This window comes from Carassius auratus, chromosome 22 (assembly GCF_003368295.1).
Source record: "Carassius auratus strain Wakin chromosome 22, ASM336829v1, whole genome shotgun sequence".
NCBI lineage: Eukaryota > Metazoa > Chordata > Actinopteri > Cypriniformes > Cyprinidae > Carassius > Carassius auratus.
Genome location: NC_039264.1, coordinates 19,941,534 through 19,965,268, shown reverse-complemented (window position 1 = coordinate 19,965,268; position 23,735 = coordinate 19,941,534). Strand labels below are relative to the sequence as shown.

At 41.8% G+C, this 23,735-nt stretch overlaps 2 protein-coding genes across 3 annotated transcripts in view; both read right to left on the bottom strand.

Annotated features, from left to right (window-relative positions):
* Window positions 1-153: 153 nt before the first annotated feature.
* slx4 (SLX4 structure-specific endonuclease subunit homolog (S. cerevisiae)) lies at window positions 154-9,028 on the bottom strand. Its single transcript, XM_026198142.1, is given in 10 exon segments — window positions 154-1,286; window positions 1,792-1,891; window positions 2,007-4,214; window positions 4,217-4,490; window positions 5,052-5,219; window positions 5,291-5,416; window positions 5,514-5,596; window positions 5,725-5,896; window positions 7,295-7,355; window positions 9,013-9,028. Coding segments are annotated over 8 exon segments (3,510 nt in total). The 5' UTR covers window positions 5,744-5,896; window positions 7,295-7,355; window positions 9,013-9,028; the 3' UTR covers window positions 154-754.
* Window positions 9,029-9,984: 956 nt separating this feature from the next.
* crebbpa (CREB binding lysine acetyltransferase a) overlaps window positions 9,985-23,735 on the bottom strand; it is a 40,754-nt gene continuing 27,003 nt past the window's right edge. The window contains exons 13-31 of one of the 2 annotated variants that reach the window (XM_026198138.1): window positions 23,485-23,664; window positions 23,144-23,395; window positions 21,579-21,725; window positions 21,149-21,329; window positions 20,944-21,062; window positions 20,596-20,835; window positions 19,455-19,543; window positions 17,215-17,295; window positions 16,983-17,039; window positions 16,452-16,529; window positions 16,304-16,371; window positions 15,385-15,535; window positions 15,002-15,148; window positions 14,772-14,885; window positions 14,522-14,687; window positions 14,254-14,421; window positions 13,976-14,137; window positions 13,518-13,799; window positions 9,985-13,263 (exon numbers count right to left, since the gene is read on the bottom strand). In XM_026198138.1, the coding sequence (XP_026053923.1) occupies window positions 11,089-13,263; window positions 13,518-13,799; window positions 13,976-14,137; window positions 14,254-14,421; window positions 14,522-14,687; window positions 14,772-14,885; window positions 15,002-15,148; window positions 15,385-15,535; window positions 16,304-16,371; window positions 16,452-16,529; window positions 16,983-17,039; window positions 17,215-17,295; window positions 19,455-19,543; window positions 20,596-20,835; window positions 20,944-21,062; window positions 21,149-21,329; window positions 21,579-21,725; window positions 23,144-23,395; window positions 23,485-23,664 (4,857 nt within the window). In that variant the 3' untranslated portion in view covers window positions 9,985-11,088. The remainder of the gene's footprint in view (window positions 13,264-13,517; window positions 13,800-13,975; window positions 14,138-14,253; window positions 14,422-14,521; window positions 14,688-14,771; window positions 14,886-15,001; window positions 15,149-15,384; window positions 15,536-16,303; window positions 16,372-16,451; window positions 16,530-16,982; window positions 17,040-17,214; window positions 17,296-19,454; window positions 19,544-20,595; window positions 20,836-20,943; window positions 21,063-21,148; window positions 21,330-21,578; window positions 21,726-23,143; window positions 23,396-23,484; window positions 23,665-23,735) is intronic. The other variant, XM_026198139.1, reaches the window with a different exon arrangement.

Genomic DNA, 23,735 nt, shown 5'->3' with positions numbered 1-23,735 from the left:
TAAGTACAAGTGAAAAAAATCTTATTGTGATCCAATAAAAATAGTTTTTGGATACAAATATATATTGTAATATAAATTACATAAAAGGCTAATGTTAGTTGTGTGAAATATACTTGTTAATCATTAAAAAAACAGTCACAATGCAAAAAAGTCTTGATTGCTTTTCAATCTTCATTTTATTCATGAAAAAATGGTTGATTGCACAATTATTGACTGTTTTTGTAACTTTGGTAAGGAGTTTGTTTGAGAGGCAACTATTGGAACATAAAACAGCTTACATCGAACCCATTCTTGTATACAAACACGTGACACATACATTAAGAAATGTTTTTTAATTACATTATCCAGACATTAAATTAAATTCATTTAAAAAATAACATTTTCATTTTAAACACTGTAAAAAAAAAAAATGCATTTTCGTTTCAATCTTGTTAATGGAATAGTGCAATAGAGTGTGTGTCAGACATTTGTTTAGTTGAAAAGATGAAAACCACTATTGTCCTTTAACAGCTTATTCTTAAAATCCTGTTGTTTTACCACATTATTTTATTTCAGCCCACATGCGACTCCTCCATTGGGCTTATAGCTGCTTTTTTCCTTCCTCTTCTGGCTGCACTGCCACTGGTTGTCGTATTAACGCGTCGTTTCCTGTGGGAAGATGCATTCTGGCCCTGTTTGGCCGAACTAAAAGTAATGCACTGAGAGTCCAGGAAGTCTAGTAGTTAAGCAGCACCTAACCTGATGCCCGCTGCTTTCAAGCTGGACTGCAGCTCCGCCAGGGAGAGAGGCTGGTACTGCAGCACTCGTGCGTACAGCTTGGGGTTGGATAGGATGAACTGATGAACTGCCAGGAGTTTGTCCTTCTCACGCACAACAGCCGTGATGCCCTCGCTTTCCGAGTCATCGTCTTCAGACACACACAGCTCTGGGTTTGATCTGAGAAGAAGAAATACATTGAACTACGTTTCCTTGTAGTATTAATTATGTATCTAGTCGTGTACGAGCTGTATCTGTCAGACTCCGCAGTGGAGGATGTATTCGAGTCTTGAGAGGCTGATAAAAGCTCATCTTCTTCACTTGGTGGCGGTTTCACGAATGAGACAGCAGGGGGCGCTATAGGCTGCTTAAAGGAGAGCGGAGCAGACTGGGAGTTGGAGGCATTCGGGGGGCGTTGGGGTCCGGAGGTCTCCTCCTCTGACTCTGAGCTCTGCAGCTGGTGGGTGTATTGATGGATCTCTTTCAGCTTCAGAACCATCTGCTTCTTGGGCAGTGGACGCACGCCAAACCTGGACGAAAAAAAACAAACAAAAAAAAACATTCGAAGCTCTGTTACTGAATGTGTTTCTTTGGCTTTGAGACTCTGGAGTTACACAACAGACACATCTGGATTTGATTCTCATTTGCATGCTGAACACTGTGAATGCTTAAAGGTTATGTAAAGTTAATTTGGTCTAAACTAATTTCATAAAACCCCACTGTCAGTGTAAGGGATTATTAGAAGGAGAAATCTATTTTGATTATAAGATATATGTACATTAAGTACTAAATATTTTAACTGCAGAATTATTAGAAAAAACATGATGCTTAACACCTACACCAGAAAACAGCCAGACATAAGGAATCAAAAATAAAGAGCTTACTCTGCTACAGAACTAACTTCATACATGCACTAAAAATGAATCTGTGGCCAGTTAGTTAAAAGTCATTGAAAGGTAGTTTTGGATTGTTATTGTGATATGCAATAGCATTAATGTTTTAAACATCATAATATCTACATCTTTTTATGCTCACCTGTTGAGTTTGTTTTTTAGTTCTGGTGTGTCCATATCGGAAAAGCCAGGCATGGGAGTGATGGGCACCAGCGGCCCTTTATTCCTCTTTCTGCAAGCAACTGTGAAGAAAGTTAAAGTGTGAAACAAAAAGGTCTTTCTAAATGCAATGCATAATTAGTTCTGGGCGGGCTCCTTGTAAACAATTAACATACCAAGGAGAACAACTTGTCCTACCTGGAGTCTTTAGTTCGGCAACTCTCTTGGCAGAGGGAGCTTTCAACCTCTGAGAAAGAGGAAGGGAAGCCACCTCCTCTACTTTCCATTCATCCCACATGTCAGGGTCAGGTAGGCTGTGATTAAATGGACCTGGACTTGGATCAGGAGTTTTGGTACAAGCGCCAGAATCAAGATGAGACGTGGGCATTGGTCCTTTACCCTCGAGACCTGGTGGACTGACTACATCTTCGCTGCTGTCAAGCCGTAGACTAAAGCAGGGTTTCTGGCTTCCACCTCCTCCATCCAAACCCCAGGAGTCATCAAACACTATAGGAGGCTCGTCCATGCCACTAAATAAGTTTCCTGCAATATCCACCACTTTGTCAACACTTTGATCTGGATTCTCTTCTCCCACTCTTCTTCCAGACCCATCCATATCATTGAATGAGTTTCCTGCAATATCCACCAATTTGTCAACACTTTGATTCGGATTTTCATCTCCCGCTCTTCTTCCAGGCTCATCCATGTCACTTAAAGAGTTTCCCGCAACATCCACCAATTCTTCATCACTTTGATTTGGATTCTCTCCCAATTCCATTCGCTCTACCCCATCGTTCTCCCTCTTCTTGCATCTTTCTGGATGACTGTAGCTTTGAGAGTTCGGGGACGGACTGGAGCATCCCTGCTCAAGAGAGCTACTCTGCTTCTTCTCAGGTGTCTTACTAGGGGAAGAATAACTCAGTTGTAGAGACACTAAGACAACTTTTCCCTGACTGCCGAATGATCTAGCATTAGCTCTACTATCCCTGAGCCAAACCTCACAGTCATCAACCACAGAGGAGCCAAACGGGATCTGATGTTTTAAGGAAGAGTCTGAATGGAGAGGAGTGCTACTTGAGGGCTTGGAGACACCCTGGGTTCGTTGTCCCATGATCCTGCCAATGTGGGAGCCATCAGAAACATATGTAGAAGGAACCCAAGGGAGCCTGAAATGGTGAAGTGGTCTCTGAAAACCTGGAGAGCTATTTCTATCAGTGCTATGACATTCTTTAAAGGGATTCAGATGAGATTTGGGCAATTCAGGCAAGGATACTGGCTTCTCTTTTAAGCAGCAGCTGCTTGAAGAATCAAAGCTAGCAGGTTTCAAACCACCCGAGGCAGAGGAAGAGGTAGAAGAGGACCATGAGTTGGGGAAGAGTTGGGTTTGGCGCATGCTGATGCAGGTCTGGGAAGAGCTACAGCGTGTGGATGGTACCGGAGTGGCTGGAATCAGCCAGGAAACCTCAGCAGAGCCATCAAACACGCTTTCATTCGCAATCCCAGGGCTACAGTGCTCTGATGGGCCAGATCTGGCTTCTGTATCAGTTGACACCTGCTTGGAAGTGTCTACCAATTTGCCAGCATGGCCTTGGGATCAAGATTCTTTGAAACTGTTACAAGCATAGCTTGTGGACGTCTGAAGAGGTTCTGAGGGAGATTCGAAAGGAGACAGAGGAGACAAAGCATTGCAGCCACCGTCTATATCCATTTCATCACCAGAATCTGAGAGAACGATGAGCTCAACCTGTTTGGGTTGAGATTCTGGAGGGGAAGCAGGGTTCTTGCTTCTCTGGCAAACTGAATAGTCTTTTGTTTGTGGAGAATTACCTGCATGTTCACCCTCATGAGGACCAGGAGACACTCCAGGCATGGGGAAGTTGGTCTCACCTGACACACACCAGCTACGTGGAGGGCTTATCGACAGGTTGATCACCTCACTAGCACATGAATAGCGAAACGGGGCGGGTGTGTTTTGGTGGAGTGTGTGCGATGGCTTGTAACGTTGTTGCTGAGAGCAGGACACCGGCGTCTGTGACGGTTCCATGCATTCCCCTACAGACTGGACATAGCTCTCGTCTAGACTGGCATCCAACTCAAGTTTCAAGTTTTCATCTAATTCTGAAATCAAACAAACTCTCTCAGTCTCCGAATTGGGGTTTTTAATGGTTTCTTCTGGTGGACTTGTTACCATGGCAGCCTCCATCCCGTCCACGCCCTGTTTGTTACTATGACAACTGTTGGCAGATTTCTCTGAGAGGGATTCGGTCTCATTCCTGTCTTTAGTCTCATATTTCTTCTCATTTCTGAGGGATGTATTTGCATCTCCCTCCTATTCTTCGGTCTTGGTCGTAGCCTCCAGGATCGTCTCTATCTTCCTTTGTGTCGCTGCAAACTCATTGATCTCACGCGGTCCTCTTTTTCTTCATCTTCTTTCTCTCGCTCCTCTGCCATGTCTCCTTCCTCACCGCCAGTCTGTTTGAAAGCATCCTCTTCTTCGCTGTCCCTGTGCTGCCACATTGATTGGAGGAGCTCCAAAAAGTTGTTTTCTGCCAAGTTCTGGTATTCTTGCTCCCCGAGATGAGGCTCAGGTGCTGGAAACATGCCTTCAGATTCCTCTCTTGGGTCTTCCCCAACACCTCCAGAATATTCCTCACACTGCTGCAGCTCAGCTAAACCAAACCTGAAATATAACACAGGTTTAATACCTTAGAATCAGTTTATATCTAATGGGGTTGGGGAATAGGGGTGTAAGGGTACATACACACGATGGTCCAGTACGTACCTTTGTTTTGACGTCACAGTTTGGTATGGTTTCAGTAGAGTGGGGAAAAAAACTAAACAGAAAATTGCTTATTTTTTATATATAAAACTGTGGTTTATTAAACAATTTGATCTTTCTTTAAATAAATTCAATTATAATAAAAATTTTCTTAAGGATAAAAGTTTTGCTCTAAACTATAGGGAGCCCTTTTACATTACTAAGGTTACAATTAACAACAGAGCCCAAACTTAAATAAACTTTGAAATAAAATAAAAAAAATAAATTAAAATTTGAATTAAACATTTAAATAAATTAACATTGTATGTGTCGCTGAAATATATTAAATTAAAAGCAACAATACGATAAAGTTCCACTCGTGCAAGGCTGAAACTATTTTGGTACGAATGCGTGTACTGTTAACACCCCTATTGGGAAATACCTGTAATATCTGAACCACATCCTAAGAATCATCACACTGGGCTATCGGCGAGCTCCTGTATGTGGGGTAGCAGTGTGTGTGTCAGAGGACGATGGGCTGTGTAAAGATACTGCAGGAGGGCCAGTACTGCCTCCCCAAGCACATTACCCAACAACACCCTCTGAGAGACAGGCATACCCTCCTCCTGAACACCAAAACCTGAGTCATGAACCTACAAACACATGGTAAACGCTTCTGATTATTGGTTTATGCTTGTGGCATCAGTGATAGAGATCATCTTACCATATTGGCCAGCAGTGGGCATGAAGTGAAGAAAACGTCCCTGCTGTCCACCTGTAACTGCACATCACTGAGCTGAGGGTTGTTCACCATGCTGCTCAGATCTGATGCTAGCTTTGAAACAAACACCTGAAAAACACAAAAATGAACTTTGGTTGTTCATTCCAATTGATTCATATCCGATCACATGTGAGTACAGATGGATACAATTGAAGGAAACTCTTACTGAGGTTTCCTTGGGCGGCGTCTTGTCTTTTGTCTCTGGAATAAAACCTCTTGAGGGAAGTTTATCCACAGCATTGTCTTTAACTAAAGAACATGGGACAGTGTGAGCCTGAAAAAAAAAAAAAAAAAAAACGGTGTATTTTGGGACAGAACACCAGTGTTATCTGACTTGTCCCCTGCGGACGTGTATCTATACTGGGTGAGGGTCATACCTTCCTCAGCCAGCTCCATCAGGTCCTGCAGAGCCTGGGAGCCTGGTGTACCCAAACAGGGGGTGAGAGGACGGCTAGTCTGGCTCGGATCCGAAAGCTTTTCCTGGACTGAATCAGCCTCAACTGGAAATTTCTTGACTGGAGTTACTTCAAGAGACTGGACCTTTTCTCTCTGAAGTTATAATGTAAAAAGACTAAGCGTCAAAACAGCTTGAACGTCTGGGTAACTTTAACTTCTATGAAACAAAATATTCAGTTAGAAATACAAACTTTATTTTCATTGAAGAATACTGACAAATAAAATGTATCACACCGAAGACTGGAGTAACGGCTGCTAAAAAATTCAGCTTTGCATTGTGTCAAAAAAAAGTTAAATATTTACAAATAGAAAACGCATTTTAAATTGTTATAATATTTTACAATTATTACTGTTTTTGATTAAATAAACAGAGTGCATAAGAAACTGGACCCAATCGAAAAAATTGCCAAGGAAAGTAAAAATCCAAAATACTGGCCCAATTGGACCCGCAGAAAAAAGTCCTTGCAGCGGTCCTCAACCTTTTTAGCGCCAAGGACCGGTTTAATGTCAGACAATATTTTCAAGGATCGGGCTTTAAGTTGTGACAGATAAATACAACAAAATAAAATGATACGACTGGCATAAAAACTGTGGTACTTTCCAAAGAAGACTGTTTATTACTCATTTTGCTTGCTACTGGGTTAAATTTAAGCGTTCATGTGACCAAGACGTAACAGAGCATCAAAATAAATTTCAAAATAAAAGCTCATTATGGCTCAGCGCACTTCTACCTCCACCTAGAGCCCTCTGTTATTTGTTTTGCAAAAATCCACCGCTCACGGCTTTTCTGGTCCAATCAGCGCAGGTTTATGCCAGTGTTGTTTTGTGTTGAAAATGTAAAATATATATATATATATATATATATATATATATATATATAATGAGCGAGTACATCATGAATCCATTTTCCAAACTGTGTTTTTGTCTTATCCTGAATCACTACAGTTCACCTATAATAAGTGTTTATATTCAGACTATTGTAGTCTGGTTGGGGATGGCAACGCTGCAGAGTAGCGCAGTACCTGCATGACTCAAGTATAGGTCTCTGCAGGAAAGTAAAGGGAGTTACCAGATCAGGGTGTTTTTACACCATGATACCTGATTGGTTGACATAATAGTGATGTTAGGTTTAGGGGTGGGGTTGGGTAAGAACTTCATTATAAAGTCCAATGATGTGTTGTTGTTTTTTTGTTTTTTTTATTAAAATCATGAAGTGCACTTTTGTCCCAGAGAGGGGCTTGTGGATGTAGAAGGAGCGTGGAGCGGGATAGGGTTGGTGTTGGCGGAGACGGGGGTCTGGAACGGAGCAGGAGAGACGAAACGCGCTCCTGCAGACGGTTCAGTGCTGTCTGAGGGTCCTGGAGGAGGAGAAGTGGAGGGTGGACAGGAGATGCTCCCTTCCTCCTCCTCCCACAGCCCTTGCCTGAAAGAGAACATGTCTAATAACCTGCAGCTGCACTGCATATGTTTAACTGACAAAGATGAGTTCACCTGCTCCAGGTTTCCACTGTAAGACAGGAGACAGTATCTCCCTCTCCTCTTCCATTTCCTGCTGGAGTAAAGAGCGGGACAGAGCCAGCACCACCACTGTGTCCTCGTCCAGCTTCTGGGCTTTCCTCCTGGCTCTCTTTTTTACAGGCATGCCATCCCTCCGAGTTATCGCACCACTACCTAGTTGCTGTCTGCAGAGTTTTCTTGACAGCCAAGCACATTTTCCTCCCTATTTAAATTTACTGTCTCTAATGCATACTGATATTTTACTTGAGAATGTATGATTTTCAATATGCTGATTTAATTTTAAAGCATTAAGGTGCACAAAGGCACTGTGCTGTATATACACACTTTCCAATTATGATGATCAAAATGAGATTTTTTTGTTTGTTTGTAAATAAAAGGTGAAGATAGAAATGTGCATTATAGTCAAGAAAATGTCACATTGAAAAAAAAAAAGTTCTGCATGTTTTTTGTTATTTTCTGAAGTATAAAAATTCAGAACTTAAATTCAAGTATATATATATATATATATATATATATATATATATGGACACTTCTAATTATAAAGTACATATACAAAATAATAATAATCATAATAAAATCTAATGAAAAGGTATTATGTGGCTGACTTATGATTTGTGTGTGTTTCTTCTGTAGAAACACACACAAGCACACACTTTCTGACTTTCACCGATTACATGAAACGTGCCATGAAAGCACAAGTTTTTTTTCTTTCTTTTTCCTGGAGTTATGCTTTAACAATGTATACTTTGTAATGAAAAAATCAGAACAATACAATGTATATTTTTTTGCGTTTTATATATAAACAGATATCAATTTTTATACAAAGCCAATTCCAAAAAAGTTGGGACACTGTACAAATTGTGAGTAAAAAAGGAATGGAATAATTAAAAAAATATATTTCATTCACAATAGAATGTAAATAACATAGCAAATGTTGAAAGTGAGACATTTTGAAATGTCATGCCAAATATTGGCTCATTTTGTATTTCATGAGAGCTACACATTCCAAAAAAGTTGGGACAGGTAGCAATAAGAGGCAGGAAAAGTTAAATGTACATATAAGGAACAGCTGGAGGACTAATGTGCAACTTATTAGGTGTATTGGCAACATGATTGGGTATAAAAAGAGCCTCTCAGAGAGACAGTGTCTCTCAGAAGTCAAGATGGGCAGAGGATCACCAATTCCCCCAATGCTCCAGCGAAAAAAATAGTATGAAATCATTGCCTGGGCAAAAAAAAAAAAGTCTAAAAAGTTTAAGAAAAAACAATACACTAATACCTCAACCAAACCAAAGAAATATTTATTTCTGATGTTTGTATAACATAGTAATTATCTGGTCGTTAACTAACTCTAACTTACAGCGATAGATCACCCAAAAAGATATTTACTCACCTCACCTCACTCTCATTCAAAACCGATAACAATTTCTTTCTTCTGAAGACATTTTGAAAGATGCTGGTAACCAAACAGCTGACGGTAGCCATTGACTTCTAGGCTTGGCTTAAAAAAAAATATATATATATATATACAGTATTAAATTCATTGGCTACCTTCAACTGTTTGGTTAACAACATTCTTCAAAATACCTTCTTTAATAATAATAATTGGGCTTTACATCTGTTTTTACCACCTAATGAGCCGCACAACATTGTGGTATGGTAAGTAGCATGCTTTAATGAAGGTTATGTACCTGTGCGCTGGATCCCCGCAGTGGGGAGATGGTTCCCATCAGTCTCTGCATGCAGGAGTCTCTCTGGACTGGCTCTCTCAAACCGCTGCATCCTCTGGATCACTGCATCTTTGACTCTCCCTTAGCCAGACACTTCAGGTGCGGGCTGAGTCCTGCCATTGAGCTTACGCTTCATATCAGTCTTCTTCCTCCTCCTCTTAGGGGGTTTTCTTCTAGAAGAGGGGGAGGACGGCTCCTGCTCCTCATCCTTGGTTGCTGGTCTCTTCTCATCTCCAGATGCTCCTCTCTTCCTCACTCTTTTGAGCAGACGAGAGCAGAGGTCGGTGAAGTCCTGGTCCGAGTCGTCCATGATGAGACAATCTCACACAGGATCTGTCACAAGTGTCAGTTCTTACACGGATCCATATTTAAGGACCATTAAACGTCGTTTGTAATTTAATATTGTGGATAACATGCACGGAACAACAAGCTTATCTGTTCAAATGCATTTTTTAGACACTCACGAAATACATGATATTGAACGTTACCTTTGTTTACATTTCATTCGAACGTCACTTATATCGGTTTTAACGTACTTGTATAACGATTTATTCCATAACAACTAGAATACAGAGCGTTAGCAATACGCACTTCATTCTATGTATGTAAAACAGATGATTTAATGTCACAAAACATCTGTTTTCTTGATCAAATGTAAAGCAGCGGCTACTCGTTCAAAAATCTGACGTTACGTCCCGTACGCGATGACGCAATGGCTGCGTCGATTGCGAAACATCTCCGAGTCATGTGACTGAACTTACGAAACTGCGAAATTGCTAAACAAAATTATGGTAAATTACATTTTACATATTGCGAATAACTAGTTTAAGTATTTATACATTTTGATAGCAATTTAATAAGCCAAAGGACGCTACAAACCTAACTGGCTCAAAGTAGCTTTAGCATATAATAATAATAACAGAATACACATGATTTTGATCTGTTGCACACAGTTTATTTAACAATATGGTATATAAGTAAGAAATACGTTTTTTTTTCAACCAGTTTATACAGTGATTCCTTTCTTTCTTCCTTATATTTATAGTACTTTGCTTAATAGCTTGCATGATTTACATAAAGGGGTAAAGTAGAGCCCCTGTTCAAGTTTGTGTGAGAGGAACGAGGGTCAAGAGCAGAATCCATTCTGTGTTTCCAACAAGCAGTCAACCAGCGATCGCCCATCCCCTCGCACTCAGCTCAGGGGCCCCCTCTCTCCCTCTAGCTCTCTTTACATTTATATATCTGTATGACAAAATTAGGACAAAAAGCAACAATATTCTACATCTGCAAGACAGAACCTCTGGGTCCAGGCCAGTGAGATGTTGTAAATGTGTACATTTCCTCTTGGGGTTGGTGCTGTATTGTCTGAGTGATGCATGTGTGTCTGTGTGAGTCTGCATACATGTGTATGCACAGTTCCTATCAATACAAATAGACAGTTGTCCTCATACAAACTTCACAATGAGAAAAGGAGGAAACGCCTCCGAATGCATGTCTGAAAAAATAGTACAACACTAGAGTACAATCGCAAAGAAGGATGAAAGACAGAGCAGAGAAACCCTGACCCAAACTCCCAGACAAATTATTTTACAGTCTTAAAAACCAAAATGCTGCAAAGTTAGGGTATAAAACAAAAGGTATGAATAATATAATGAAGTTTCGTAATTTTCTTAAAAAGAAAGAAAAGGCATGAAACCAGACCGCCCTCCCCCAAAACCAAAACAAAACACTGACCACACAAAGGTCTTAACTGAACAAAAATATATTCTTTGTGATTTATATTTCTTTTAAACAACAATTTTCAAATCCCTCTTAAAAGGAAGCAATCAGTATTTTTTTTATATTTTTTTTTTAGGAAACATCAACATTCCCTATTCCTTGTCGACATAAATTTATTTTTTCCCCCCACAACATTCATTTCTTCAAACTTTTTACAATGTCAGTACAAAAAAATTGGAGGATATTAGAGAAAACCCAACAGAGCCACAAAAATAGAGGAACGGGGAGACTGTGGTGGGTGGAGTCTCCCGGTAAACGCTACAATCCCTCCACAAATTTCTCCAGCGTGTCTCCCGTTGTGTCTCCCACCATGCCTAAGTCACTGGGCAGCCCTCCACGGTTGAGCGTATTGAGTTGCGGGAGCATGGCACTCTGCTCAGGTGTGCCCAGGTGCGCCTGCTCCAAGGAGCCGGGCAAGGGCGTCGTCAGACCAGGGTGTGGGGATCCTGTGTGCTGCGGCGAAGGCTGTGGCTGAACCTGCGGGGAAGGACTGGAATGTGGAGGTGGCTGCCGCGACGGAGGTCTGGGCGACTGTACGGGGGCCGGCGAGCACACCTGATTACTGAGTGCATTAGCCATGGGTTGGCCGGGGAGGTGCACGCCTGTTGGCTGGCCAGAAAGCAGGTGAGTTTGTGGGCTCATGGGACTCGGTTGCGCCGGCGAGCCCATTGGAGGCTTGAGGACGACCTGCTGCTGCTGCTGCTGGAGCATGCGTTGGTGTAGAAGGTTGGATGTACCGTCCATTCCCATCCCGCCCTGCCCCATCTGGGTCATAGGAGGCAGCTGTCCCATGGGTCCGCCGGGTGCCTGCATGGCCAACTGTTGTTGCTGCTGCTGCATGCGAAGCTGCGCGTAGTTGGTAGCAGTGCCTTGTGCCTGTGGGAACTGGCCATGTGCCTGCGGCATCACTCCCTGCTGCTGCTGCTGCTGCTGCTGCTGTCGCAAAAGCTGGCGGCGGTACAACTCCTGCAGCTGCGGGTTGTTGGCGTGCGCAGGGTTCATGAGCTGCCCCTGCACTCCAAGTGCTGCCATGCCCTGTGGAGCGGGCTGCTGCGCTTGCTGCTGCGGGGGCATGCCGGGTCGCGGCACTGCCTGCATTGCTGCCATGTTCTGCGCTGCATGCATGCCTTGTTGCGCTTGTTGCTGCTGCGGCTGGTTGGCGTGGTACTTGGCAGTCCTCTGTTTGATGAAGGCGGCCATTAGTTGCGGGTTCGATTTGAGGATGTTCAACACCTGCTGCTGTTGTTGGGGTGAGCTGGGTGACTTTAGGGTGAGTAGCAGGTCTTGCAAGGCAGTGGGGGCGATGGCTCCGGGTCTCTGGGGTGCTTGCGGTCGCGGGCCCTGCGTGGGCACCATCATGCGTGGCTGTGCAGCTTGCGGGGGCATCGTGGGCCTCTGCATAGGCATGGTCTGCGGTGTGGTCTGTGGCGGAGCCACCTGCTGCTGAGCTGCTTGCATGCCTGGCTGAGGGCCTCCAGTCCACTGTCCTTGCGGGATTTGCGGCATGACCTGTTGCCCGCGTGGCCCAACATGCTGCATGGGCGGTTGCATCGGGCCTGGCATGCGTGGCTGCTGGTGGTTCATGGGAAGGCCATTCATGGTCATGCGATAGTTCTGTTGGTGCTGAGCCTGCGCGACCATCTCTATGTGCCGTGCCATTTTGACTGCCATAGGTGGAGGCTGTTGCTGAGGAGGCTGTTGTACCGGTGGCTGCTGCTGCTGCTGCTGGGGGGGTTGCGGGAGCGGAGACTGCTGCTGGTGTAGCGGGGAAGCCTGTGGGCCTGACTTGCCCTGTGAAGCTTGAGGAGGGGGTTGTCCGTTGCGGGGAGTATTGGGATAAGCCGGGGACATGACACCCGCATTGGGGGTCGTTGGCTGGCTGGATAGCGGCTGTGGCGTTTGAGGGGTTTTGGGTTGCTGATGTGAGGTGGGGGTGCTGGGGGCTGTTGAAGCAGGCGGCGAGGGTAGGCTCTGAGGCATGGTTCGCCCCTGCATGGTAGCCATGCGTCTGCGCATCATCTGTGCCTGCTGGACCCTGTGCTGCAGCTGCTGCTGACGCAGTTTATGCTTGATGTTGAGGCAGAAGGGGACGGGGCACTTGTTTTCCTGACAGTGCTTGGCATGATAGCAGCAGAGCGCAATGAGCTGCTTGCACACTGGACAGCCACCGTTTGTCTTGCGTTTGCAGCCCTTGGTGTGCTGCACCACACGCTTCATCTTCTGGCAAGACGGCAGAGAGCAGTTGGCATTGCGGCACTGGCAGGCATGCACCAGAGACTGGATGCAACGCTGGATGCTTAGACGCCGACTCTCCTGTGGACTCTTGGAGGCCTCGCCGCTTTGACTGCTGTCATCGTCCAGACCCAGACCCCACTTAACCATCTGGTGCTCATGGCCCTTAGTGTTGTAGCAACTAATGCACAAGTCAAAGTCCTGAGAAAAGATGAGGGTAGAGTGATTAAGCAAGGGATGACAGGAAGTCTCCTTATCAAGAGACAAATTGTTGTAGACAAAATGTGAAAGATGTGTTTAAGCTACTAGTAGAATAGTTGTTACTAAAACATCCCACGGCTTCCCATGTTTCATAATGGTTTACTTTTCTTATGCACAAACTCCAAAACACACCCACATCCACTACTGATCATAAAGGATGGCTGTAAAGTGTTAGAGGATCCTTTGGATCTTACCTCGCAGACAGTACAGTGCCAGCGTGTCTCGACATGGTGTTTACATTCGTTGCAAGTGTAGACAAAGCGGTCCTGGCCCTGGTTGTGCAATTCCACCAGCATGCACATGGTGCTCCATTTGCAGCGCCGCAAAGAGCTGAACTCCCAGTGCTTATCCCGTGCTAACGTCAAGAAGGCATCCCTTCCGTCCATCAGGTCGCAGGTCAAAAGGGGATCGGGGTCAACAATGGGTAGTAATGAGTTGACCATGGGCCCAGAGTGCAGATGGATTATAAAAAACACCTGGGAGAACATTTAGGACCAGGTAAGAGGTTTCTCAAGATTTTCACAGAGAAAAACACTTGGCTTATACATGCATATCAAAATCTGACATGCAAAACTTTGAAGTTAAGCAATGTACATGACTCATGCAGTGCCTTTTAAGAGCAATTTTATGATCAGATGAACATATAGTAGACCTCTTTGTGTTTCTCCATTGTGGCATAGAGTTTCTGAGAAAGATCACTGGCCACATTCGGCATCCCGGGTTTCTTTTTATTAGCTCGGCTCACGCTGCTTTTATTCTTATTTGTTTTCTTGTTGTTCTTCTTCTTTGCATTCTTACTATCCCCTGGCGTGCCCTGTTAGAAAGAATAAAAGAGTCTATAAAAGGTGTCTGGAGTTTGTAAAAGATGTAAATTAATCTACAGAATATCAAATAAGGTGAACCCTACGCAGAGTACCCTAAAATGTTCACCTCTGGCGTTTCACAAGCTGCCGTGTTTTCTTCTTTTTTCCTCTCCTCTTCCTCCTGTTCCAACTCCTTGATGCTCTCCTCCAACACATTGGGCCAAAAATCACCCTCAAAATATGGAAGCTCGTTTGCACTCGTCAAGCGGTCCTCAGTTGCTTGCTTAAAGATGTCCTATTAAACACAAACACATTGTATTTATACCATATAACTGTGCACTTGATAGCATACACACGATCAAAGCAAAGTTAAGATCACATGGTCCCTGCTATACCTTGTAGTCATGCAGTATCCGCTCAGCAAATGCCTTGTCCAGCATTTTGCGGTACCAGTCCTGCAGGCGCTTGGGTTTTGGGATTTTCTGGTCGGCAGGGTGACAGTGGAAGATATAGTCATCCCCTTCACTAGGTGGACACGCCCAGATGTGTGCCGTAACATATCTGCGGTGGAAACGTTCAAAGTTCAGGGCATGAAAGGGAACTGTATTTGTCGGCCTCGAGGAAGATTTTTTTGGTGATACCTACCCGAGCTTCTTGACATATTCCAAATAGCCGATGAGGATTTCGTGATAGACTGCTGTTCTCAGCATGCGAGGTCTGAAGAAGTGAATACTATCGAGGTACGATATGTATACCCGTCTAAATAGGTACAAAAAACAAAACAAAAAGACCTTTTACCTTCTTTGCATGCTGAGCATTACATGCATTGGTGTACATGTCTGTTGTTTCTCTAAAGGACTCCAGTAAGAGTTTACCTGGTGTTAGGGAAAGGGCTTTCAGAGCCGTACTCTTGCACGTGCATGCCGAAAAAGCACACGTCCACTCCGTCAATCTCCTCAAAGGCAAAAAGTGCTTTGGTTCTGTAGGGGAAGCTCTCGGGCATCTCTCCTGTGTCTACAAACCTGAAATGAAGCAGGGGATTAACTCACCTTCAACTGTTCAAAGAACAAACACTAGCAACACCATTGCATTACCATCAATGTTTTGTTTGATGAATCAATAGTGAAATGGATGAAACTCTGATCAGGAAAATGAACAGTTGATTTATTGGCTCTGCATCCAAACTTTCCCTCTGAAAGGTTATCTGAAGATTTAGCTTACTGGAAAAGTAAAAGCTAAGCATGGAGGTTAAATTTACCTGGCCTTCATGCCAGGTTTGACCTCCACCGTTTTGTCTGAACTGGCTACGACTCGCACGAACACCTCTCCAGCTTCCGGATGGTTCTGTCTCTTCAAGTACTTGTTCACCCGCTCTTCTATGTACGCGCCTAACCGCGTCCCCTGCAACCCTGGATTGAAGACAAGACAACAGCATTAAACACTTGTAAAGGTACCGTTTTTGATGAAACCTGATATCTTTATTGAAAGCTGAGAGATTTCACCGCAAAGAATTGTGAACCGATGCAAGCACTTTTGAGATCTATTCATATGTGATGATCAATGTTTGTATGTGAATAAAAGCCTGAACTACATCTGCTCATCATATAAAGTGATCATGTCTCTTTAGAAGACTTGGATTGAAACACTCAAATCACATGGTTAACATCTACGGTGCCTTTAGGGGCTTTTTTGAATTGTCAGTTTTTGGATGCATGGACTTTAAGTAGCTGGGTTTCCATCCAAAGTTGCAAATTTGCCAAACTGGAAGATCGCATAAAACATTTCCCCACATAAACTTTTGGTCATGCCCAACATTTTCCTAATTTACAACAGATCTCTATCTTTAAGCTCTTTCAAGCCACAAGCTTTTGAAATCTTGATGTCAAAATAGAGCATTTTCAAAAAAAAAACAACAACACTGGCGTCTTAAGGGTTAAGGGACGTTACAAATGTTGGTGTTTCTACCACTCGCTTCCGATGCAATACTGCAAAATGCACATAATAATAGGGTGATGGAAACAGCTAATGAAGGGACAGAAATCTCCCAGGATTCATTACAAATAGCTTTATCTGTGTTTCAAAGATGAACAGAAGTCCTACAGGTTTGGATTGACTTGAGAGAGTAAATAACCATCCATTTAACATGAATGCATCACAAGAACAATCCTATTACTCACTTTTCGCCGAAAACTTGTTCTCTTTTTTCGTCTTCCCACTCTTTTTCAAACAGTTATCGCAGATGAAACTGCAGAGAGAAGCACTCATTAGCGTTGACTTCCCGCATCGCATCCAGAATCGATATCAGAGAGGCGTTTTCAAACTCACCCAGAAGGCCAGATGACCTCATAATGCAGGACACAGATCTGATGCATCTTCCTCCCACAGTCTTTACATTCAACAAACCTGAGGGGAGGAGAATTGATTCATGGGGGATACAGGCGTTTCTTGCGCTTCGTATTCTGGCAGCTTTTAGTTTAGCACGTGTCTGAATGCGTAGTCACTAACTGCAAGAGCAGGTAGTTAACATGAAATACATCATTCAGCTTCTGTTCCTCCAGTTCTTACGCATCTGCAAGCAGGCCAATGCAATTGCGCCTTTGTAGGAGGTGTGTATTTGGACGACTTCTGGGTAATACTGATGCTTGTAGACTAGTGCTGTGTTCGTGTGGTGGGTGTGTCTCTATGCCTTATGTTGTTGACAGCAGGAGGCGCCAGTGAGCAGAGGCCATGTGGTGAAACGAGTCCAGAGCGGACACATGTATAAGCCAATACTGGCCAACATAGCCCTACTATTAAAGCATGTGCTATTTGATTGCCTCGTGGAATTCTGGGAAATTAAGTGGAGCGTTTACTTACGGCTCAGGATCTAACGTGTCATTCTTCTTCCTTTCAAACTGGTCTTTAGAGATCATGCTGCACACAAAGAAGATCCACAATCAGGTTTGTTGAACACTTAAATCATTAAAAAACGATTCAGTTTATCATGGAATGGAGAAAAGGAATCATTCGGAGTGATTTTGAACTGAAGTGATCAAATCTCCACAACCAAGCTTGAATATAACCCCAAAAAAGGGGAGCAATCACTCACGTCTGGGGCTGAGCTGGATCATCTCCTAGCGTCACACTGTCTCCTTGAATCTCATTGAAGCACTTCTCGCAGAAATGATACCTGTATACACACAAACAGCCGAGTCATGAAGCGCTTCAAGAAATATGTAGAGGCACACATACGCATATTTATTAATCCAAATCTCTCTGATGATTATAAAGTCATTTGACACTGTAGAATATCACAATGTGAATGGCTTCCTTGTGTTCAACAAAAAAGTTATAGTTAAATCGAGGTGAAAAATTTGCTGAAAATTTACCCACAATTTACTCACCTTCAGGTCATCCGAGACGTAGATGAGTTCGTTTCTTTATTGAAACAGATTTGGACAAATTTAGCATTACACTTGCTCACCAATGGATCCTCTGCAGTGAATGGGTGCCGTCAGAATCAATATATAAATAATAAAAATATCACAATAATCCACACCACTCCAGTCGATCAACTAAGGTCTCATAAAGCTGTGTTTTTGGTAAGTAATAAATCCACCAAGGCACCCATTCACTGCAGAGGGTCCTTTGGTGAGCAACTGATTAAATGCTACATTTCTCCAAATGTGATGAAGAACCAAACTCAACAACATCTTAAATGGCCTGAGGGTGAGTAAATGTTCAGTAAATTTCTAATTCATGGGTGAACTAGTCCTTTAAAACAAAGATGTACTAAGATAACGGAGAAGAGAGGAGATATCTGTCAAAAGGCTTGCAAAAACAGAGACTGGATCCACAGTGTCAGCAGAGGATGTGAGTGTATAAGCGAGAGCGACTGCCTGCAGGGACGTGCTCTGTGCTGCAGGGGGCACAAAGGAGCCTGTTATGAGTAACCAGGCAAATTGCAGCAAAAAAAAAAAATTAACACATGTGCCAGTGCAAATATTACAACTGCCAATAAATTAGGACTGGCTGGAGAATTAAAGCAGTGTAACCGTGAAGAAAGAGAACGGGGGAGGGGTTGTGATCAAGCAAAATACATATGAAGAGGCCTGAGAGCTAACTATGCTAGTGTACCCATCATGTTTAATGTCAACGTCTGATTTGTCCGATGTGTGTCAAAACCACACAATGCTGAACCAACCACACCATACGACAGAGAGCACTATTGAGACTTTAACCTGAGTGTCCTCTTTAACGTTTTCATAGGCCAGGGGTTGTCAAATCTACATTCAAATGTCCAAATCTGAATTTATATCAGTGTCAAAGGTCCGGACCAGAACAATTGGATATCACAAAACTTATTTTTAATAAATGTGCATAACATGCATGACAAATAAACAGATTTTTTTGAAAAATCAATTCAAAAATAAAATTTTGGAATGCCTTTGCATTCAAAATACATTTATAATAAGTGCAAGAATGGCAAACAGTTAATTTAAGGGTCAGCAATAGAGGTCGACCGATGAGGGTTTCTCTCTGATATTTAGAAATCAGGGCAGCTGAATGCAGATTTTTTTAGCCCCATATGTTTGGCCATTTTTTTTTGCTTTGTTTTCCCCCTTTATCTTATAAAAGAGAGTTTGAGTAAATGATAATTGCATGGTACATGATAGTGATAGTTAGTAGTAGTAGCCTAATTCATTGTAATACAATTAAAGCACCGTCTCAAAACAGTTCTGAAGCATGCTTTTTGTGTATGTTTGCTGACAGACTTCAGTGTTTCTCACAGACTGCAAATGCAAATTCCTTCTCTGCCAGCAGGAGGCGCTGCTGGAGCAGGAGATATAACGGCTGTAATCAAATCAGCTCTGCTTCAGCAGGCATTACAGAAAAGACTAAATGAAGATCTTTTTAAAGATACATTCACATAAAAACACCCACGGCTGCATTTAATTTTGAAATGTGCGGTGCTCAGTTTATTCAACGAAGTCTAAGCCTTTTGGAAAATCTATTTGTGGCGGTCAGCCGCACACAAATAACTCAATGTATGGGAAACACTGGACACTGCTAGAACTCAAATGGCCAAAATCTAAGTGATAACAAAAATAAACAATAATATGAATAATAATAATAATTACTCATATTAGCGTGAACTGTCGTCCGATTATGTCAAACGCTATATGCACACTGGATGTCTTGACAACAAATGTCATGAAGGAAAAGTTTCAATATCTCGCCTTTGCTTTTATTTCGGACCATCTCCAAAAAGAAATAAATAACATGCGTTTGTCAAAGTGGGAATTATAATTCATGCTCTTGAACTATCTGGATCTGGATTTCCCTCACCTGTTCTGATAACTGTAATAAGTGCCGTCTCGGGGTATTGTACACAGCTGCTTGCCGTAACAGCACAGCGTCTGAGGAGAAAACTCGTACTGTGGGGGGAAAGAAGAAGAGAGAGTTCAGACACACGAGCAGAAAAGTCTGTTTATGTCGAGCGTTTGTGTGCAGACGACCGGGAATTGACTAGTTTTAATTGTTTTTTTGATAGACAATAACTTTATTTAGCGTGCACTGTTAGCACAATATGCTACTTTTAAATTCATTATTGAATTTTGTGCATAATGCAATTAATTGTAATTAATCAAAGAAAATCATAGAAAATCATGTGATTAATTGCGATTTTTAAAAAAAATGTAATCAATGCCCAGCACTAATATATATGCATGCATTTATTTGCATTTTATATATATATATATATATATATATATATATATATATATATATATATATATATATATATATATATATATTATATATATATATATATATATATATATATATATATATATATATATATATATATATATATATATATATATATATATATATATATATATATATATATATCTCATTGTACAACCATTTATTATACAATGCTATTTTTATGTATTTTCTATTATTATAACTTATTTTTGAGAACTATTATTGTATAACCTTTTATTATATAACAATACATTTATTTGCACACTATTATTTACGTTATTTTGGAAATATACAACCTATTAATAGTACAAATATTTATTAGACAATAATATATTTAATATACACTTATTTTCACATTATTATTAGTAGTATTAGTAGTGGCATTGTTGTGTAAATTGTAGTCAAGTAATTAAACAATAATATATATTAATATACACTTCTTATGTATATTATTATTATTATTATTATTATTACTACTTTAGAATGTAATTATTGTAAAACCTTTTATTGCAGAAGAATATAAAGAATATACATTTATTTGCACATTATTATTATTATTTGTGGAGATATTATTGCACAACCATTATACAATGCTATATTTAATATACTTTATTATTGTTATTATTATTATTGAGAGTTATTATTGTATAACAGTTATTCTATAATTATTATTGTAAGCTAAGTGGATTGATGACCAGTACTGAGAGTCAGTTCCTCTCACCTTCCTCCCGCAGCAGTAGCCGAGGCTCTGCATGACGGGGTCGATCTCCTGCTCGAACACCTCGGCCAGTTTGGAGCAGTACTTGTACACGCGCGACGTCTTCCTGTTGTACAACCAGGCGTTGTTGAACATCAACCACATGTCATCCACGTACTGCCACGGCTCCTGATACTGACCCGTGTCCAGCTTGCGCTTGATAGTGGACAGGTCTATGGGGTTCTTCACGATGTCGAAGTAGTCCTGAAGGTAGAAGAAGAATCACCTTCAGTCAAGTTCAGTCAAACGTGTACTCACACAGTTTCACATTTTAAAGATGATTCAGTGACGATATAGGCATGTGAGACTCACAGGGATGCCAAGAAGCATGGGGTCCACCGGCTGCCGGAAGGGAAGAGACTCCGGATCCTGTCTGTACAGAGACTCCAGGGTGGGCATCAATGCCTGCCGCAACTCTTCAGGCTTAAAGACTGAGACGACAGCGAGCAGGAGTCAAAAGATTTATGAAAGCAACAGAAATAAAAAGACCTAACAGAAAATAAATATCAGTTCATACTTTTCCTGCGAGACTGGGGCGGTGAAGAGGATGTTGTGCCGTTCGTCCGGCCTTCATCTTCCTCTTTGGTCTCCGTCTTCAGGGCTGTCTTCTTGTCCTTGGTCTCCATTGGCTCCTGCTTAGCCTCAAACCCCTCCTGCTCCTCCTTTTTGACCAATAGGGAGCCTGTGCTGTCCTCCGTCTGACAAAGGCAGAACAAGCATGAAAATTTGACACTGAAAGAAAAATCTGGGTTGGTAAGATTTCTGATGTATATAAATAGAGTAAAAACAATAATATTGTGAAACTGAATTAATAAAGGAAGTGTTTCCTATTCTTATATATTTTAGATAGTGCTGTCCAAAGATTAATCACATCCAAAATACAAGTTTACATAATATGTGTGTGTACTGTGTATATTTATAATGTGTTGAAAACATGCACAACACACCTCCATCTTGGGCTCTGTTTTGATGCCGACGTCGTATTCTTGCTCTTCTGTTTTAGTGTCACTGGGCGGTGCGTCAGGCACGGCATGCTGGGAGTGCAGCTCGGCGCTGGCTGCTGAGGCTGGGGTGGGCACACGATTGTCACCGCTCTGAAAGACAAAGTATCAGATTTATAACCTTTATTTAAATTTTGTCTTAAAGCGGAGCAATTATGGTGTCATTTTTTGGAAAGATGGCACCGTTTGGTTTGACAACAACACTCTTTGTTCCAAATCCTAGTGAGTTTCCCTGGAAGAACAAAATGGATTACCATTAACAAATACTGCCACCTACTGGTATGGAGGAGTTATCTAAGCCAGATGCAACCCACATGTGCTAGTCAGCTGTAGTCTTTGCATGTGTTCAAGCTCAAACATTTGGCCCAGATGCAGGTGGCATGAGGTGACACCACAGTCATCTTTGGTCAGCACTAGTTCTTTAATGTTGGTTTGGTGTGTCTGGGTCTCAATATATATCGTTTAGGGCCAAAATCAGGCCACAGTTCATTTATTCATCCTAGTATGCATGGCAATTTGACTAGGAATGACTATGAACACTATTCTGATAAAAAAATAAATAAAATTAAACAAATATTTGTTTATTCTATGTACGTTTTGCTTCGTGTAGAACCGTGATATTTAGCTTTGCAACATGCTATTTTCAAACACTACTGTCATCAATTGTGAAGAGCCTCTGTGTCTTTACTTAATTGCTTACTACATATATAATATATAACAGTATTTAGTAATAATATTTAATATAAATTTTTATTTATTATTATTATTATTAGTAGTAGTATTAGTAGTAGTAATAATAATAATAATAATTAGGTTAGGGATATTTAATTTAATACTATTGTTTAGTAGTAGTAGCAGTAGTAGTAATAATAATAATAGTTATTGTTATTATTATATTGGGTTTATTTTATAGACGTATTGGTGTGTATTAACAATATTTTGTATAAACTATGCCACAAACCAGGACTCTCCAAAAGCAATATATTTCTTTTAATGTGAAATATCACAAAAGTAAATTTACTTATTTAATATTTTTATTTTATAATAAATAAATAAAATACTTTATTATTATAAGAACTATTATCATCATCATCATCATCATCATCATGAGTAGTAGTAATATTATCAGGTTATGGTTATTTTATAGTCATACTAGAATACAATCACAATATTTTTGTCCAAACTTTTATTTTACAGTAATTTTTTAATACAGTAGCAGCAACATCGACATTAGTATTATTACTACTACTATTATTATTACTATTGTTCTCATTATTCTTAAAAATAATTCTAAACACAAAACAAAAACAAAACAGCAAACCATCTTAAAAGGGCAATTATATTTTTTTTTTATAGAAAAAATATAAATATTTTCCTAAAAGCGCAATAGCATTCAAAGATTGCGGTCTATGTCCCGACTACCTCACAACCAGTCAGTTATGAGGCTCCACTAGTTTGGGGGATGCTGCCTGTGAGGGAAGCTCACTATGTTTTGGATCTGCGGGTCTCACCGGTGTTCCTGGGTGCTGCAGGGAAGGTAGGGGCAGCTCCGTCTGGGGCTGCATGTGAGGCGGGGTGCCCTGAGCAGGGGCGGAGGCGGGTGTGGAGGCCTGACTGGGCTGCAGTGCTGCGGGCAGGTTAGTGGTGCTGGCGATGGCGTTGGGGGGCGGTGTGGAGCGGAGCGAAGCCTGAGGGGGTGCGGGACAGCCGAGCTGGCGGCCCAAGGGACCAAGTGCATTCAGGGAGAGGTTAGCGTTCGGCTGCTGTTGGGGGAGGAGAGATCACACTCAAGTTTAGAGGGCACATTGTCAGGCAGAATAACATCACTTAGGACGTGAGTGCATGTGTGCACCTGTGAAACGGCCGCCTGGGTGTTGGGCTGGCCCATGTTGACGTTCATTGCATTGGTGTTGGCGGGGAACTGCGCTTGAGCCATGAACTGCGTCTGGTTGGCCGTCTGTGCCACCATGTTCCCGCCGTGAGCTCCCAGCATGCTTTGCGTGGGGGGCATTCGCGTTGGAGACATATTCATCTGCGAAAAAATGAAGAGAACGATACAATGAGATGCGTGTCCGGAGAGCAGAAACGAGAAGTGTCCAGACT